This window comes from Corapipo altera, unplaced genomic scaffold, assembly GCF_003945725.1.
Source record: "Corapipo altera isolate COAL_440 unplaced genomic scaffold, ASM394572v1 50, whole genome shotgun sequence".
NCBI lineage: Eukaryota > Metazoa > Chordata > Aves > Passeriformes > Pipridae > Corapipo > Corapipo altera.
This window is the reverse complement of record NW_020884889.1, coordinates 4,952,875-4,972,429: the sequence shown is the minus strand read 5'-3', so window position 1 is coordinate 4,972,429 and position 19,555 is coordinate 4,952,875. Positions and strand designations below refer to the sequence as shown.

The 19,555-nt window shown below is 40.9% G+C and overlaps 1 protein-coding gene across 10 annotated transcripts in view; it reads left to right on the top strand.

Moving 5' to 3' along the window:
• CHD2 (chromodomain helicase DNA binding protein 2) overlaps nucleotides 1-19,555 on the top strand; it is a 91,312-nt gene that overhangs the window by 25,679 nt on the left and 46,078 nt on the right. For 8 of the 10 annotated variants that reach the window (XM_027644501.1, XM_027644499.1, XM_027644500.1 and 5 more), the window contains 2 exons: nucleotides 3,650-3,710; nucleotides 12,573-12,707. In XM_027644501.1, coding sequence (XP_027500302.1) covers nucleotides 12,646-12,707 — 62 coding nt within the window. In that variant the 5' untranslated portion in view covers nucleotides 3,650-3,710; nucleotides 12,573-12,645. Of the gene's footprint in view, nucleotides 1-3,649; nucleotides 3,711-10,001; nucleotides 12,242-12,572; nucleotides 12,708-19,555 lie in introns of those variants that run through there. The other 2 variants (XM_027644504.1, XM_027644505.1) reach the window with 2 other exon arrangements.

The window sequence follows — 19,555 nt, the reverse complement described above, 5'->3', positions numbered from 1 at the left end:
ATTCTCCTTTTGGTGTAAATTTGACTCTAAAAACCTAAAGCATTACGAGGTATCTTGCTCTCTTCCTTGCAGTATAAACAAATCAGCTTTCTAACATTTATAATTTGTTTTTACACTTTAAAATTCTGCATTTAGAGTCAGAGTAACACGTTTCCTTTGAGTCAGGCTTTCCCCACTGTGTAATTAAAAGTTGGAGAGCTCGTTTGCCTCTCTGAACTGGTTCCTTTTCGCAGCTTCCCACGTTCAGGTACCTCAGTGCGTACTCAGGACTCAAAGTAGAAGGTGTCTTTGTGAAGACACCTGTATCAGGAATCCCAAAAATACTCTTGATAATTTGCTTATTGAAATTACGTAATTGATCATGATAATTAAAGAATACAGTTGTGAACCCCTACCTGAGTGCAGCTGTTTTCTTTGGCTTGGATGAAGCCTTCAGCCCGTTCATGTAAAAAATCGTGGGCCAATTTTGCAAAGCTTTATAAAATATCTCTCCAGGTTGTACTAAACCTTTATCTGCAGTGAGTCACTGCTGATGTGCAAGGCAGAATTCAAATAATATTTACAGATAATGGACATGTCCATCATCATGGATGTCCTGCAGCAAACACGGCTAATGTGCAAATGTGTGTGTCAGTATTTTCTAGAACTTTGTTGTGTAACTGTCTGATGGGATCTGTGAGAACTAAGAGTTTGGGTTTAGAAGTGATCACATACCTTAAGAACAACAGAGCATATCTGAAATCCCGTGTGAATTTTCAGTTTAGAGGGTCAAAATCACAGATATTGCACAGTCTATTACAATAAAGGCAAGATCAGTCTGATGATAATGAGGGGACGGACCCTGTCAGACCCAAGACTTGTGTTCCTAATGTTATATCCTGAAATGTCTAAAGGTGCAACTTTTAACTGACCTGCTTTTCAAAAAAATGCAAAATTAAATATTAAAATTAAAACCCACAGTGTCAGGAGCAGATCTTGGCTGACCTGCATGTTCCATGATAAATACAAAACTGAGCACTTCAGTCTTAATCAGATCTTCAATCTGCACCTTTCCTGTGTTGTCCTGATGCTGTTTGTGCTGAACAGGTATTTCAATAAAGGCAGTTTTACTTGTCCCATGTTACTTTTCTGAGCTCTTTGTTGCTGCCTTTTCTTGTAAGAGCAATATCTTTATCTAGCACATGGCAGCTTGATCTCTACGTTAGGTAGACCCTCAGTAGGTTAGATGCACACTGCTGAGACTTGAAAGAAGTTTTACCTTTATGGATACCCTGCAGCTGCTCCTGAGGGTTGAGGAAGTCAGGAGAACCTCTCTGGTTGAGTCCCAATGACCTTTTCGGTAGAGGAAGCTGTTCCTCTGGGGATATGAAGCCATGTTAAGTATTCTCATAGGATTGCTTTTTGTTTGACATTTATATGGAAGAGCATTGGTGTGGTGATACACATAATCTTTGCCAAAAGACTCATTAATCCCAAGAGAGAATCTGATATCAGGTAATAGCTTTTGGGTGTCTGCCCTCACTTTTGCTGTAAAAGGAGATACACTGTCCTGATGGTTGGAGCCAGCACTGCCAGTCTTGGTGTGAAGGAGCCATGGACCTTTGATTCAGGGTGTGTTCTGTGTGCTGGAGGCTGTACTGTACTTACAGCATCTGTAATTTTAAAATAAATATAAGCCACAGCTATTAGACTACCTAAAAAAAGTAATTTCATATTTATTTTTAGACAGAGGTGGAATTTTTTTAATCACATGGGCTACAACAATTACTGCAAGTAGTCTGATTAAGAGACTTTGATGTTTATTAAATATAGGAAATACAGATGTTAACCTGAAAAGTTAATTCTTTTTCAACCAAGACTTGTATTTCCAAGCTCTGTGATTTGTGGCTCTGGGCATAAACTCCAGCTTTTGTGATTAATTCTGTAGTTTGGTAACGTTTGTTTTTTGGATGTTAACATTGGAAAACTCAAAAATACAGTGGTATATTTTGTAATAGTGGAAAAATAACTTGTGTGAATGAAATGTAATGTGTTATCAACATCTTGGTGGTGTTTTTACAAAACTTGTTTGGTTCACCTGTTCACTTGCAAGTAGAGAAGTGTCACTACTGCTGAGTGGTACCATTCTGGCAAACATTAGATTGCTTTTGCAAACTGGTGCTGAGGTCAGAACACAACTGGGTCGAGTCTTTATCATTAGAAGAAGCTGCTCTGTGGTGACAGAAGGTCATATTAAATATCCTCATTAAAGTTTCTGTGAAACTACTGTAGCTGTGTGCTCACTCTATACTAAAGACAACAGGAACCAATTTGAATGCAGGTGATGAATGTGTAGCTGTGCTGGGAGTTATTAAAGACAGTTGAGAGCTGTAAATTGAAAATCTTGAAATCTTTAACTGTACCTGTCTTCATATATCAGATTGTAGCTTTTAAGTGGCTTTTTTTGACGGAAATGTTACATAAAGGGCAGAAGGAGATTTAAAGGACCTAAATGAATGTATTTGCCTGGTTCATTTTTCATGCTTTGAATGACTGGTGGAGGCCTCCTGGATGATCAGAGTTCAGCAGCCATGTTGTGTTTCTTCTAAAATGGTGGATGGGCACTTTGCAGAAGTTCTGTGCTTCCATTTCATAGCAGCTGCTGGAGCACATTTAAGTACATTTTTTAAACCTTTAAATTTAACATTCCATTGTATATTCTACATGTTTATGCCAGTTTACTAATATAATTTTTTGTCATTTCCCCTTTTTAAAGGCATCTTTTTCCATAATAATTTCAAATAAATTATATCAACAAAGAAATGACAATTCTGTTCATCACAGCTTCCTTTCTGTGCGTCTGAGTAGATACTAATGGAAGAGAAGAATTTAAAGGATTGCACAATGTGCTGTCACTGGATAGAGTCATTAATTTTTATGTATTTGAGGCTATGTTTTAATATAAGTAGATTCTGAGACATCAGAAAAGAAGCAGTTTGCTCATACATGTCAGGAGGATAACCTTTATGGCTAATTTCACACGGTCCAAATTTACAGTAAAAAGGAAGTTCATGAGTTGTTTCAGAGTTTTAGGTCTTAGTTTAATCTTATAACCTTTGTTTAAGATGTCTGTGATTAAAGTTTTATTGATGTAGATTGCCAATAAGCATTTTCAAAGTCAGGGTTTCACATTTGGACCTTGCCCATACAGGGATAATTTTGAGATACAGAGTAGATAAGTGGTTCCCTATAAATGTGTTACATTATTTGCCCTTCATCCAGCTGATACCACCTCTCAGTAAAAAGGGTATTTTATTTTATCTTGTGAAGGGGAAGTCAGTTTGCTAAAGTTCATTTCCACTTGATGCCTGCCTGAAAAAAAAAGGGGTTTTTTTTGTGGTAATTTCTCAAGGGATTTGTGTACAGGACTGGGCCTGAATTTCTTGGGTGTTTTGCACAGGTTCTTTGATAACACATTCCCTAGTGATACTTCAAAGTTTTTATAAAATGTCTTCTGTAGCATATACTGTGATCTGTAATGCTTGGGGTTTTTTTTTTCATTTGGGGATAGGACTTGTTTAATACTCATAGGTTAATGCTTGGTCCTTAGGATTTTTTTTATTATTTTTAATTTTAATTCAAGTGTTTTAATATCCTGTTTTCCCTACAGATGTGTGGAGGAATTGATTTGCTCACTGTAAGCAAAATAGCTGCTCTTGGTTGAAGTACTGGTAAGTTGTTATTCCTAATAACATTTACTTTTTAGCTTTTTAAAAAAACCCAATCAACCAGACGAGGCTGTAATGTTTAACTGGCTGAAGCTTGTAGTTGAATCCATTCTGAAGGTCGTTGGTGCGTGGCCGTGTGCACACGTGTGTTTCAGAAAGATCCTGGGATCGTTCCTGCCGGGCTCTGGGAAATGGGCAATACTTGGATAGTGCTCTCCCCCTGTCTCACTGCAGAACAGCCTTCACATCTGGCTGGAGTTCTTTGGTCTCCTGTGATTTGACTCCATGTTTCGTTGAGAGCTTTTCTATTGTAGGTTTGCTGGTTCAGAAGGGTTGGTGCACAGATGAGTCTCTAGAGAGGCACTACACAATTTGGGTAACAAATGGTGTGGAAAGTACAGCAGAAGAACTTGCCTCACATGCATCTTGTTTTGTCCTTACGCTTCTGTCAGGATCAGTGAGAGTCTTTGAGCAGACAGTAACTGTCTCCTGTTCTGCAGTTGTTCTGTTGCTGTTTTTCATTCACAAAGGTCTGGCTTTGCACAAAATGATATGTAATGCCAGGACAGTTTTCTGTTTGTTTGGTTTTGGTTTTTTTTTTAAATTAAACTGCTAGCTGATAGACTTCAAATCATTCCTCATATAGTCAAAACACAAAATTGGCAGGCTTGAGTAGAAAAATTAATTCAGTTCTACACTGGATGAATATGGGAACAGAATCTTTTCCAGTTTCCTTAACTAAAAGGAATTTGGTCTTGACCTTTTGTTGTCCTTGGCACATTTTGTGACTTTCTTGGGAGTTGCCTGTGGAAAGACAGGTCCTTTTGTCTTTCTGGCTGCTTAAAATGAAAAAAACGCCTCGATTCTGCATTTTTAATTGGGGCATCCATTGCATTTTGTGTACATGGATTAACTTTTTTTGTGGGAAGCTATATTCCTGTAGCACTGTGCTTTGGAATATATGAATTTCTTTAAAAGAAGCAGTTTCTTAGAGCCAGTTCTTTCAGTCTGACACGATACATGATTGAGCAAGGCCTTCCTTAGGCTGCACACAGCTTGGGAAAATGTTCCGGGATGCAAATCCTCTTATTTTAGTGGATAGGTGACAGTGATTTTTAGCTGTCCCATGGCTGTGAGTGTTAGCAGAGCCCTCCAGCAGCCACTGCCATCTACGTGGCCTCAGGTGCTGAACAGCAGCTGCTCCAAAGTCCTGTGCTTTCTTCTCATCCACTCCCGTGATGTGGAGACTGATGTAGAGCTCTAGTAGAAGGGAAGAGGAGTATGCAGGGGTAGGGTGCAAACCTTGCTAGGCCATGTTAGTGTGGCCTTGTGCTGCTTCTGGGTCCATTGCATTTTGGACCAGTTTTATCACCGAGTTCAGTCCTGAAGCAAAAAAAGTGGAATTCATGAATTGGAGGAATTCAGTTTTTAATGCATGTACCTGAGCTTAGTTTTGATGCTTTTTGGCAAGTATTTAATATCTTCTACTCCTGGGCTCTGTAAGTTTTATTGCTTTGTTCTTTCAGAAGTCTTAAACTGTTTTTCCCACTGCAGGTATGTGTAGAACAGCAGATTTCTTGCCATGTGTCTCCTTCCAGCTATTCCTCAAAACTCTTCCTATGCTATCCACTGACGCCTTTCTAGCCCCCAGTCATCTGCTAGAATCTCTAAAACATGTGACTCATGTTCCATTTTTATATTAATCTTCATATGACTCCTAAATCTTTCTGTTTGCATTTTTGTTTGTTTTCTGATTGGGTTGTAAACTAGCTGTTGTCACATCTGGTTTCTTGAGTAGGACTTTGGCCTTTCAGTTACACACCGAGTAATTCTTCCATCCTTTTCTGGTTTATAATCCTTACCTAAAGGAAGGGGGTGAATGTGAAAGCCTTAATTTCCTTTAGGAAACAGTTGTCTACAAATGAAGTTGCTTCAAAAACCAATTGCAAAAGCATCCAAATTTGTGGATCTTAAAAGATCTAGTATTGCCCTCTCTGGTTAGCACAGATAATGTTTAGTTGAAGCACTGATTTTTATTTTCAATTTTTTTAAGAGAAGAGGGAAAATACTTGAAAACACCAGAAGCTTTACTGAAGTTGACTTTGCTTAATGCAGTAAAGTTTATTATTTCAAAATAACACCCAAAAAAGAGTGCATCTGTGAATAAAGTCACATCTTACCGGGAATTACTCTCTAAATCTGAGAAACCTGGCAAACAGCCTTAGCTAAAAATACCCAAACCTACATGACTTGTGCTTTTACTGCTGTGCTTACAGAACATCTAATGATGGTAAAAGCAGAATTAGGGCTGTCCAGAGCACTTATGTTCTGTGCAGTCTCTAACAGTAACTCATGATGGACTTTGCTGTCCATAAAGGACACATCTGCTCTTTCCTCCAGTGTAAAAGTTACCAGGGATGTGTCTTTGAGAATAAAACCTTGCTTTAATGAACTTTGAAACGTAGACCTTGAGGTTTGGTTTGTTCACAACCTCATTCTGTCCGTTCAGCTCCTTCTGTTGGAGTGAATTCTGTTTCTAGGGGAGGTCACCTCAGTTTTTAAGTGGAAGCCTCAGATTTCACTCTGGAAAACTTGGTAAATGTATTGGTGTCTCATGCATGGGTGTTGTATGTGTTGGATTTCAGTCTCACACCTGAGGAACAGAAGGTTTCAATAGACCTCAAGTGGCTGAAGCCATGGGTTTGGCCATAAGACATTGTCTTTTATTGCTGTGGTCTTTTAATAGAGCAACAGATAATTGCAACAAAAAAACTGAAGAGAAAAACTTTGTAAATTTTGTTTCACAACTGTTGCCTTGAACCTGTAGTCAAGGTTGGGAATGATTTCTCTTCCTTGGCAGGGAGTGTCAGTACTCTTGTCATTATAACATGACTGATTTTATCATGACCAAAATACTGTGCTTGGAAACCAAGCCAGGAACTGGTAGATAACAGCAACTTGAAAAATGGGCTGATGCCTAATTGATGTTAGAGAAGGAATGAAAGACTCGTGACATCTAAGAAAAAAATTGGGCTTTTTTTTTCAGTGTCTACCTCAAGTTAGGATCACTGCCTATGTCTTAGTGGAGGAAGATGTTTTTATAACATCATTGAAACTTGTTAGTAAAATGTGCCTTAATTCATAAGTAAACAACCACTGTGAAATCTTTTAAGCGAAATGTAGATTTCAGAAGCATAGAGGTTGCTATTAATATTTTGGCCATTCCTGTGGCATCTTTTTGATGTATGAATAACTTTGAGAACAAGAACGTGTTTGTAATTATAATACATTATCAGATCTGTTTACTGCTAATTGTTTTACAAGGTTGAGAGAAGAGTTTAAGACGAAAGCTGTGGGGTTACGTGCAAAGTTTTTGGTAACAACCAATGTAGTTGAACCTGGTAGGGAAATTTGCCCTTAAATTGGTTTTGGCAGATCTCATGGGTGTCTAAGGCAGAGGCCAACCCAACTGGAAAGAACCTTTCAAGGGTGACTAATATGTAACTAAATTACCTTTTTGAGAGGTGGGGAAAGCTAATGTCAGTAATTAAATTTCCTTATGTTAAGCTTATTAAAAATATAATAATATATAAATATTAAAATTATTTTAATGGTCCTATTTATGGGGTTTTCACTGCACTCATGTTAGTACTTCTGAGTGTTTGATTGTGACAATAATGGACAGCTTTGTGGTGGGGTTTTTTTTTCCATGCTCTGATACCTCGGTCAAGGCATTAACATTAAAAATCATGCAAAATTTTTATTCGTCTTCAAACACCGAAATAGATTTGAAATTAGGTTAATGAGAACAGTGGGGGAAAGAAAAAACCAAGCCCAAAACCAAAGCAACCCCAAAAACTGTTCATTCAGTTTATTGTGGGGAAAAAAAAATCTTCCAAAATATTTAATACCTGTCTTGACTCAGGATGAGTTGAATGCTTGAAACAAAGCACTTCTGTAAATTTGAATGTTCAGTTTGAGAAGGTGAAGATCCTGGGGTCGAATACTCTTAGAGCTACGCATGTTTCACAGTGCAAAGGGAATTACCAGATCCCATATTCCACTTCTGTATGCTCTAGTTTTCCATTGTATTTTAAACAAGGAAGTCTATAGAGCAACAGAAAACAGGACACATGTGAAAGTCAGACTGGGGCTTGTTGCACTGGTTTCAGTGATCTTTGCTTCACTGTAACTGGTAATTTTGAGATGAGACTGGGGAAACTGGGATGCCAAGGCAGAGACCACTAGATGGCCCCACTGGTTTTTGCTGGGCAGTGGGTAATTTCTGCATCACTTGTCAGAATCAGCCCATGGTTATCAGGGAACAGGTTAGTGGTGAATTTGGCTTTCAGACTAAAATGAGGTTAAACTTACACATATTCAAAAGAGTAAATTCATGTTGGAGTGCAGACACTCAAAATCGTGAAGACATTTTGAAACCATTTTTGCATGTCAGTTCTATGGTCAGCATTGGTTTCAAAATGATGTTCTTAACAATTAGTAACTTCCCATTCTTGAGTTTTGCATGTGAGGAGGAGGAGTAGGGTTTTTCTTAAAGTAACTTGAACTTGTATTTCTTGGAAGATGGAAAGATGAGGATATTGGGTTTGTATTTGCCCTTGTGGATGTCATTTGCTGGGTTTGGTTTCTCATTCATCTGTGGGCTTGGTTGCTGTTCTGTGACAAGTAAAGTTGGAATATGGATGAGGAGCCTTGCTAAAGGCAGCTGGTGTAACTTGTTACCATTTTCATCTGATTTTTGATATGTCCTTTCCCACCAGTAACTAAACCAGTCATTCCATTTGTTTGTAAGTGCATTTGCTGTTGCACTGTACATCTTTCCTGAGCTGGAAAACTGGGTTGAGATGGTGGAATGTCTTCTCTCCAGTCACCATCTGTCTATAAGAAACCAGTTTTTATGCCTGTTACATTGTTTTTGATGGATCTGTGACTTTGAAGAAAGGAGTGTGGACAGTAGTTACAAAGTTTGGCTTATATTTTACTAAGCAATGTCAGCTTCAGGAGATGGGTCAGTGCAATGAAGATGGTTGCAAGAGCAAATATCTTGGATTTCCCACCATTGGTGTCTCTAGTGGTTTAACACTGAAGAAATTTCAAATGGAATTTATGGAGCATGCAAAGCTTCTTGAACTTCTAATTATTTCTCCCTTTTTTATAGTTTTGGTTAAATTTTATATTTTTGACTCTTTAACTGATGGTTTGACATTGTTCCTGATACAAGCAGATATTATGGAATATGTAGTATGGAATGAAGCATCAGCTATATGTTTGAACTATCTTGAAGGTACAGTAGTTGAATGTCTTAGTTTAAAGCTATGATGTGTATTCCAACAGCATTTTTCTTTTAATTTTCCATAAAGAATCCAATCAGATGAAGAGTGTCAAAAGGAATCTACGAATGAGGCACCAAGATGGCAGTTCCACTGGTGATTGAGAGGTTGAGGAAATGGACTAATGCATGAGTGCTGTGATGTGTCTGTCCAAGAAAAGGATGTTAAAACGTGGACTCTCGTGTTATTAAACCAGAGAAGATCTGGGTTGTGATCATCCTATCAAAATGGACTTTGCACTTGAATTAATCAGTGACTATCCAATGATGGATCTGTTTGAGGACTGGGTGGCAGAATTTTCCTTTCAGATTGTGTTTGCATAACAGGCATATTAATTTGGTTGAAGATCTCTTGCTACCCCTTTGGAGAAAATGTAATTTTTAAACTGACTTTTAATAAAAGGTTTTGGTTTCTTTCACACTTTGTGTTTGTCCTTTCTGGCTGAATATTTTTATTATGTTGATATTGAAGTGGGTTACATTTTTGGTTGCTATTAAAGTGAGAAATACTTAAACTACTAAGTACTGAAGGCAAGGCAAAATTTTGTGCTATACTTGATTTCAAATGTGGTTTTCATTTGCAAATTATGCTCACTTTGCCATGACTTCCAATGAATTTTTATTTGCTGGCTTGTTCATTCAGGTGCTTAATATGAGGGGTTTTCAGTACTTGGCCTATTGTCAGGGCCCTGCTGCTGAACTTTGTGAGTTATTTTAAGATGGAATTGATACAAATTGAAGGCTGGGAAAATATGACAATAAAGGAGTACTTGAATGTTTTGTGTAACTTTTTTAGGTATGTTCTTCGGTTTTGTATGTTTTGGTTGTGGGTACAGAAACTTTTCAACATATTTCCTTGACAACATACTTCCTAAACAGTCTCTTTGGTCTTAAAATTGTTCTGTGCAAGTGTCCAACCTGTTCCTGCATGGAGCCTTAGCAGGGCAATACTGTACCATGTGTCTGGGGAGAAAGAATGGGGTTGTTTTTAATATTGCTACAGATGACATGTTAACCTTTGCAAATGAATTTCAAAAACCCCCAGTTTCCTTCCAGCTTTCTAGTGGATCAGATAGTTGAACTGTAGGCACTTTTCTCTATGTATTTGACCTGAAACTCACAGTTGTCTTTGTTTTGTGCTGGAGGGCCAAGATGACACGCCTGGTTCTGAGATAACCTTGGTGTTCTCTTTGAAAACCCAAACAAACCCTCCTTCACTGTGTGTTAGCCATTTGCCTTGCTCAGACTTCTTTGCAAATACCCGTTTTTGCCATGCTGAGTTGCTCATACTTGCCCCATCCAGCTGTTTTGATGGTACACACTTGCTCCAGATTGGTTTTGCTGTGTCTTGTTTTGTGGTGGAATTGGATACTGGAACCAACCTAAAGGGATCCCCATTCAGATGAGTGGATTTCCTTAGCGTTACCCAAAATTGCTTGGAATGGTCTTGCGTTGTGGTTTTTTTGGTTCTTGCAGTTGAGGTGCAAGGGGTCTTATGTAAATAGTTGTGGAATTCTTTAAAATGGACTGTGGCAATGGAGTGTTCCTAATGAAACCCCTTGTGGAAGGAGGATGGGTGGTTGGAGGTGCAAATGGCAGGTGTGTGTGGAGGAGTTGAAGGGGACTATGTTGGTTCTACTGGTCGAAGCCAATGGTTTTGGATTGTTGGGATGCTGTGCCATGGATGTCCCCATAGAACCCCAGACTGGCCCATTACCCCTTTCCCCTCCAGTGGTCCCCCAGTGTCTGATGGCTCTGTATTGTTGCGATGCTTATGAATATCCAAGATATCCTTGTGCTCCGAGGAGTTGGTTTTGCTCATGGAAGACAAATGGTGGTTGGAATCAAGTGGTCGGGGTTGCTTGGATCACTTCCATTCCCTCAGTGGTACATCCTCTCAATTCCAGGAGGTTGTGTTGGAGATGTCCATTGATTTCCAGTTCTGCAGCTTGGCTATTGTGCAGCTTTAAAATTAATTTGTCATGTTAAAATCTGTTACAGACCGTGAATGGGTTAAGAGTGCATTAAAAGTAACTGGTTTAATGGGCTTGGACTGACTTGCCCACAGTGCCTTGGTGGAGCAGATGGAAATGATGTGCCTGTTGCGTTTGAGTTGGTGGGGAAAACCACTAGGGAGGCGCTGTTGAGCTGGAGGGGAATATTGACCCTGCTGGGCTGGATTGGGAGTGGGTGATGCTCCTGTCCCACGCTGCCAGTGCCAGTGTTGGGGGGTGAAGGGAAGAGCTGTTGTTTGGGGATTGTGCCACTGAACTGGGGGGATGCTCCCCCTTGGGTGGGGTGACCCCCAGGGTGGGCTGTTTGGTGCCTGCATGGCTGGGAGCTCCACTCCCATGCCTTCAAAATGGCTTGTAACAGCACCACTTCCTGTCCAGGGAGGAAGTAATTTTAGCCCAGGCACTGAAATATTTAGCAAATCTTTTAAACAAAAGGCACAAATTCCATTTCTTTCTGGTTTCCAAAGGGTGCCTGAGCCACATGGGGTTAAGATGCCCCATGATCTGGGGTAGTTGGAAAGAGCCAGGGCTGTGGGGTAGCAGGCACCCTTTAGGTGGAGGCTCTCTCTTTTTTTGGTAGAAATGAAGGGGTGGGTCTATGGTACATCACCTGAGTTGTGGGGTAAATGTAGAGAGTGTCAATCAAAGGCAGAGCTCAGAGCTGGGAAGGAGCTCTAGATGGCGGCTGTGCCTTAGAGAGAGCGCGCTCAGCTCCGTGCCTTCCCCAACACTTTACGCAACTTTCCCTAACTTTCGGGCAGCCTCAGGGGGCCCCCACAGCCCCTTGCCTCTCCTAGGCACTAATCGGGGGCTGAGTGGACCTTTTTCGGGCAGAAAAGCAGCTTTTGAGGGCTCCTTTTTCGTGCCTTGCTGGAAAGAAGAAGCCGTGGAGAGAGCCCAGGTCGTTGTTTTTCCAGCTTAGAAGCCATGGCGTACCTCCATTTTTGTGCGCTCTCCTAATGAGCTTTTTCCCCCGGACATTTTTGTACTAATTATTGCTTCTTTTGCTTTATCGGCAGCATATTTTTGGGATTAGTATATATATTTTTTTTTCGTTTTCTGAAATTTGTATTTTATCCGTATAATTTTAAGTATTTTGGATCTAATGTTTTTCCACTACCCGAAACTAATATCGACTTGGTCCTGGCGGCGGTGCACGGATCAGGTAGGTGAGCAATTAATAATAATAATTTTTAGATATCTGCCGTTTTGTGTACTTTGATTTTCGACCGATTTCTGCTGTATTGGGATGACGCAATAAGATACAGAGATTATTTGCATCCAGTGTTACTTTGGGAAAGTTTGCAGGATGCTCCTCTACTGTGTTTATTCTCGGATTTTTCTTGTAAAAATGATTATTTGTGTTAAATCTCCGTGTTGCCGTGTTGATCAGTGTTGTGTATTGTTATAACAATATCATTGCAGCGTCAGGACTTTGTTCCTGATAATGAAAGCCAGTGAAACGAACTGGGACCTTACCTTTCTTTCAACTTTTGACAGTAAATACCTGGGCACAGGACTTCAAAGCAAACAGACACCCCTGACCCCCTCTTAATATTTTAAGAATAAAAAGATGATGAGAAATAAGGACAAAAGCCAAGGAGAGGAGGGTTCAGTCCACAGCAATGCATCGAGGTATGACCTATCAACTTTCTTTTTTTTTTTTTTTTTGTAAAACCTGTGAATACCCTGTTTACTTTGACAGCCTTGGGTTACTGTCAGTGCTTAATAGAAAACATTTTACTGATTTTGCTTCCTTTTTAAGGAATGACCTTGAGATTGTTAGCATGCCACACCCTAATTTTTTTTGGTAGCAATTTCTGAAAGTTGTGTTGTGACTTAAGGGCCTATGTCCTAGGCAAAAGGTACTGTACCTTTATTCAGGGCAGCCCTTGCCTCTGTAGGATGTTTTTCCAGCTTTTGAATTTCAGTTTTTAGGTTTTTTGTGCTGTGAAAAATGACCTTGTCGGTTTAGCCATTGCTGCATTGCACCATTTTACATACAAGGCAAATTTTTCTTTGAAGAATCTGAGAAGTCTAAACTTTAACTGAGGGCCATACAGAAGCCTGTTGTAGTAGTAAATTATAGTAAATAGACACAAGAAAAAGTTACATGAATGAAAAAAAGCTCATTTTAAAATATAAACTGGAAAGTGCCTGTTTGTCTGATACCCCTTACTTCAAATTTTATTTGAGCTTGTAGAACTTTGATACTGTTGAGGTATTTTAGAGTATTTTTATACAATTTAACTAGACTTTGTCCCGCTGGTGATGGCATTTTGTTTCATAAAATATACACTGGGACTGTTATCAAGAGGTACCAAATGCTTTGCTTGTTTTGTTTAATGTATTTTTGCTCAGTCTTTTTATTTACTTTTGTCGAGTAATGAGATTCTTTACAGATTTTTATAAACTTAACCTTGATGTGGGAAAAGCATTGAAATACTGGAAATGTTTGTTTGCTGGGAATGCAATTACCAAATCGCTCATTTTGTATTTAAAGGGTCGGCTCTTTCAAAAATTGGAAATTATATGCATTTTTGTTTCTAGTTTGTAAATATTTTTGAGTTTTGCATTTTGTCAATTTTAATTGAATCATGGCCTGTTTCTTTTTCTCTGGTGTTGTCTTCAGTCATTTTTAACTAACATCAATAAAAAAGAATTCTGAACTGTCTGTTGTATCACATGTGCTCTATGTGATGTTCAGGTGTTTGAATAGTATTTCTGATGTCTTGATTTAACCTTCCTTATGCACACGAACTTGAAATACTGTGGGAATACATATATTATCAAATTGCTTTAACCTTTTAGTATAAACTTGGATAGTATTCTGGGTGTATTAAAATTGCAGTCAAATTTTAAGTCCTAAAATGGATATGGGTAAGTCTGTTTAATTTGAAATTATTATTAACTGAATTAGCTTCAGAGATTGTTGAAGTATTATATGTAGCACCTATACAGATTTTTTCCAAAAATGCAGTTTAAAAATACATCAGATTTTCAAGACTGTGCTTTCTTTACTGTAAATGCTGCACACAAAATACTGTGTGAAAATTCACACTTTAAAAAAACGTATCATTCAGCTTACCTAAGTTTTTATGCTTTTTTTAAAGTGCAAATTAGCAACAGTAACAGGCATAATTGTTCAGGAAATCGAAAGGTATTTTTTGTGTTAGAAATATTATGCTGAATAGAAGCTGAAATGGGAGCCATGTAGTCCCACAGGAAGAAGACCTCTGGGGTTTTGTCCTTAGGCATATGGGATTTGCATAGTGTCTCAAGTGCTTTTGGGGTTTTCATTGAAAGGTTATTTATCATAATTGATCCATTTACATGAAACACCTGTTGTGTGAGGTTATCCTTCTTCCCCTTCACATCTTTTTTTCTCAAGATAAACTTGCTGTGGGTAACACCAACTCACCTGAAGTGTGGGAACAGTTGAACACAGGATATATGCAAGTGAACCCTGTCGAGCTTATTTCTGAGCTGTGAGTCAGCTGAATGTCATAAAATGGGCTTTACTTCCTGAGGTTGACCTGAAGTTGTAGGGGAAATGATTTCTAGGAAGTAAAGCCTCCACTTTGCTGTACTGTAACCCAGAAATGCACTGGTGTGTGCACTTCACGTGCTGCTGAGACAGATTGGCATCTGTGGAAGTTGGTGAAGTCCTGTCACTGAGTCCCTGGTGGGAGGCCTGGATGGTGAGGAGGTGGATGTGGCAGATGACATTCACCTGGAGAAGCAAAACTGCAGGACTAGAGAAGGGTGTTAAAGTGGAAGAAAATAGAATTCCTGTACAGCACTGTAGTGTCCTAACTTGAGGAGTATGTCTGGAATTGACTCCCACCTTTCCAGTCCTAAGGAAATGCAAGGTCCTGGCTGAACAAACAAATACCTGAGGATTGTCCCAAGGCAGATGATTGTTCTTGGGTGGGAGATGGTGTTAACTCTTTGCAGTTTGTAAGCTGAGGGGTGTACTCGCTTCCTTTCCAGATGAACAGCAACAACTGCCCTTTGTGCACTGACAGTAAATCCAAACTTGGAGCTGAGGGATTTCATGCAGCTTTCCCCACGTGGGGTAGAAGTTGCTGTGGGTCTGCTGCAGTTCCTGCTGACCATCACCTATGTGCCTGGGGCTTGCATTAAATAATTGAACACAATCTGGTGTCTTTTCTAGCGTCTTCTGTGCTGTGTTTCTGAGAGGCAGGTCGTGTGAAAGTACATCCATGGACAGCCCTCACTGGAATTGCAGAGCCAGAGGCAGGCGGGAGTCTCCCTAAAGCTGAGGTTTTGAGTGGTTTTGGAGGGATAGCAAGTAACAGGCAGGGGATACATTGTCGTTTTCCTTTCCTTGGCCTGCATCTGTTGCAGTTGCTCTCCTACCTCTGCAATATCCCATGTGGGACTGGTTTCTGCTGCAGAAGCTGCAGGGCTGGACAAGCCTTTGTGTCTATCCAGCTCTGAGCTGCTTTAGCATTAAAACATCTCTTTTTCTTTGGAAAAAAAAGGTCGTGGTGGGGTAGCTGTCAGCCCATTTTCTGAGCAGAGAGCTGGGGGGTCTGAGGTCTGAAATGGCGTTTGTTTGCTCAGCAGCCGCCTCCCAGAGCAGGGCTGTGCAGCCTTCCCACAGCACAACACCCTGCCTGACGTGGCAGCCATTTTATGGAGATGTCTGTACATACGAAACAGCATTTGGCGAGGGGGGGAGAGCAGGGAAATGAACATGTACAGCAAAAACTGCCGTCCCTGGCTAACGCTGGGAGCCGAGGGCACCCCTTTGTTGTTCGGGTAGCGCTCGGGGAGGGTTGCAGCGCTGTCGCGGCGGTGCGGGAGCAGCGGAGTCACAAAATGGCTGTTCTTTGTGCCGCACTGACGGACGCGCCGGAGCCGCGGGAGCCGTGCGGAGGTTCAAAGGCCGCCCTGGGCCGGCCGAGCCGCCATTGGCTGCGCGCGGGCTGCGCGCGCAGCGATCCCGCGGGAGCGGCAGCGGGATCGGGATCACTGCGCCGGGAGCGGCTCCCCCCGCTTCCTCTCATCTGCCGGGCGTGGGCTTGCATTTAATTATTTTTTTTTTTTAATAGTGTAGGCTATTTTGAGAACTGAGTTGATAAAGAGCAGGGCTATTTTTGGTGCCTTTTTTTTTTTTTAACTTCAAAAGGAATTGCAGAATACCGTAGTATTCCTGGAACGTGTCTTCTTTTGTTTGTTTGTTTTGTTTTGTTGGGTTTTTTCAGTATCCTTAAATTACTAAAACTCACTGTTAGCTTTCCACGTGTATTTTTTTCAGTGGATTTTCTTTGAGATGAATAGAAGCATTAAACGCAATTATTAAAATGCTTTTAACTGTGGGTTTCAACTTTTTATCCAGCTGATGGGTTATTTTTTAGCTGTTGTGGCCATCGTGCGTGTCCCCAGGCTTTCGGTTTCATTTGCACTGCTGGATTTTTTTAGCGAGGATTTTTTTCCCTCCCCCTTTTAAGCTTTAACCCTTTATGAAACTGTCAGGAGCCTTTTTTGAAAAGGGAAAACCCTTGATCAGTGCAGGACACAAAAGGAATAATGTGCAAAGAATTCATATGTAATCTGTGTGCAGCACAAAGGAGATTGTTCTTGTTTTGCTTTGTTACTTATGTTTCACATTACCCTCATGGAGGAAATGTCTCATCTCATTATGCATGCACAATCCTGAGGCTTTCAACTCCTCTGTTCCCTGTTTTGCGATTGCTGCCAGGGATGGATACAGTATATACAGAGCTATAAAAAGGGCTCACCAACTGCAAGAAGGCTACATTTAGCTGGAATTCATTATCTTCTGGATCATTCTTTTTCAGTTAAACATCTTGAGCTAATTAAACAAATTTTTATGTTTTTTCTAAATGCATGAGTTTTGCTGAATAAAAATGGAAAAACAGGAATCAAGAGCTCACCTGGGTACTTCTGTAACCCTGCCAAAGTGTCCATGTGGCACAGCATGTGCTGGGCTGGGGCGTTGCCATAGCTGAGAGCACGTGTGTGCAGGCGTGTTCCTGCCACTCCTGCCCAAATCCACCGGTGCCTTCAGCCAGGGGACAGTGACATGGCTCAGATCCTAGATGAGAGTCTGTTACACTTTCTGTCGGGTTGGTGTTTCACCTGCTTCTGAGTGCAACACTTGCCCTTATCTGCACCTTCCCCCATTTCCTCCAGAGCTGGAACAGAGCTCTGCCATGGCTCAGGGGTGGCATTTCCAAGAAACCAATCCCTTCTGTTGTGCCTTGGGCTACAATAACCACACTTGTTTCTGCATGTCAAAAAAAACCCAAAACATTTCCCCTGTTAGCTCTGAGAGGGCTCGGAGGGTTGGACAGGAAGGCCAGCAGTGTTTAATCTCTCCAATTCGGTATAGGGGTAAACCAGTTCCTATATTTTTCATGTTTCACACCTCAGAAAGCTGTTCATATGATTAACAGGTTTCTGAGTTGCTAAACCTGTCTTTGAGGAATTTTTATACTGGCATTTCTCTTGATTCAGACCTACTAGTGCTAGTTTTGAGGACCAGGCAAGGGTACCAATTACCAATGCCAGATGCAAACAAGTCATGAGGTGAAGTCCCCGGGACTGTGAGCTGGAGCATAGGGACTGAACTGAAGCTTCTGATGCCATGGCCTGGTTGCTTTTTAACTTGAGACAGCTGAAGTAAACCTACTTTAGGTGGAATTGCATCTCCTGATACATAACCTGGAGGTGTGTATATCCGTGGTATTTTGTTTCATGTTGCACACAGCAGTCCCAGCAGGAATTGCACTGTTAAATTAGACTCTTGAGTTCTGAAGATGGAAAAGGCTTCTTAATTTCCCCTTGCCCCAGCTGAAATCCAGCACAGGAAGGGAGTGATAAAGGATGGAGAAAGATTCTGTTCTGCTTTATCTCGTCTCCTTCAAGGAAAGTACAGACAGCACAGCACTGGGGGAGGGGATGGCCTGGATCACCATAATTAGGTATAAGCAGCCTTCTAGCAAAGGATGTGCTGTTCTACTGACATGGTGTCTTACATCAATCTTTTTGGTGTGTTTTTATTGAAAGACATGCTGAAATGCCGTGAAGATGCTCTTTCAACAGGTGCTGGTGTGTGTTTAAAGACCACCTTTACACCTTGTAAAGGAGCATTGAAATGAAAGCAAAAAAGCCCTTAGTGACTTGCAGTGAAGCTTTTGTAGGTCTGTCAAGCTGTTAATGCCTCCTTTTCTTGGAGCAGGTACTGTCTTTTGGATATAATTAGCCAAATGTTGCTGAGTCTTTCCAAATATGCAGTAGCTCTTACTAAATCACAGCTCATGCAGTGCTGCTGCTAAATTATAATTTTCAATCTCCAGCTCGCTTTATATTTATCTGTGGTCTGAGATAACCCACACTGTACTACATGTGATTTTCTGCCCTTGACTAATAAGGGTTAAAAAATAAAAAGTTTGAAGCAATGGTCTCAGATTCCCTTCTGGTATTGTGCTGGATGTGCTGGCTTGGTGTTTGGTCTTGGCAGGGCGTCTGTGGAATGTGTCTGCCAAGCTCCACAGAAGGGATGGAGTGGGATGCTGAACACTTCATTGCTCACCGACCTTTAACCGTGGTTATGAAGAAGGATATTGCAATGTGGAGAAACCACTGACTCCACAACACCTGACTCCATAGGAAAAAGTTGTGTTGTAATTATTTAATTATTTATGTTTATTGCAAGTGTTATTGTTAAGTATAGATGACTTAACAGAATTGCTAATATGTTAATTGTAGGAATCTTTCATGGGAAGGAATCCGTGCTTCACTACAGAGCTGTCACCAGTTGAGCTTTGAATGCCATGTGCTGTCTGTAAAACTGAGGCTTAATGATGAGCCTTAAATCTCTTGGTTAAAAAAGAGCTTTTAACAGTCACTTGGAATAACTCCCTCAGGCCAGATCAAGCTCACCTTTTCTGAACTGCAGGTCACCTGGAACCAGAAAGTAATTTCTGCACCTTCAGGTGCAGAAACGCCTCCCACCGTTAACCTCTTCAAAGTTTTTGGGCCTGAATTTCTGTGTACACTGCATGATTTAATCTGAGGGGTTTTAAAGGAAGTTTGCAGATGTGAAGGGAACAAAACCAACCACTTTTTCTGTACTGCACTCCATCCCCTCCGTGCATCTCCATGTCCTTTACCAGCGGGATGCAGCTGTGTGCAGAGTCCCCTTTGTGCTGCCACGGAGCTCCAGCCCTGGTGGGGACGTGGCAGGAGCTGGAATTGCAGAGGGCACAGCGAGTTAACCCTGCCTACTCTCTCACCTGAGGAAGATGTGCACCCCAAGGCTGCTGCTCCTCTCATTGTGTGAGGTGAGGAGGTGCTGGGTGCTGCCAGGACTCAGACTGGATACTCTCGCTTATGGGGGACGTGGAGCCCGGAAACACTCCACTGCTTCCCGGGGAGGGAGAGATGGGCCCTTTCAAACCCTGAGAACCGCAATTGTTCTCCCCTTT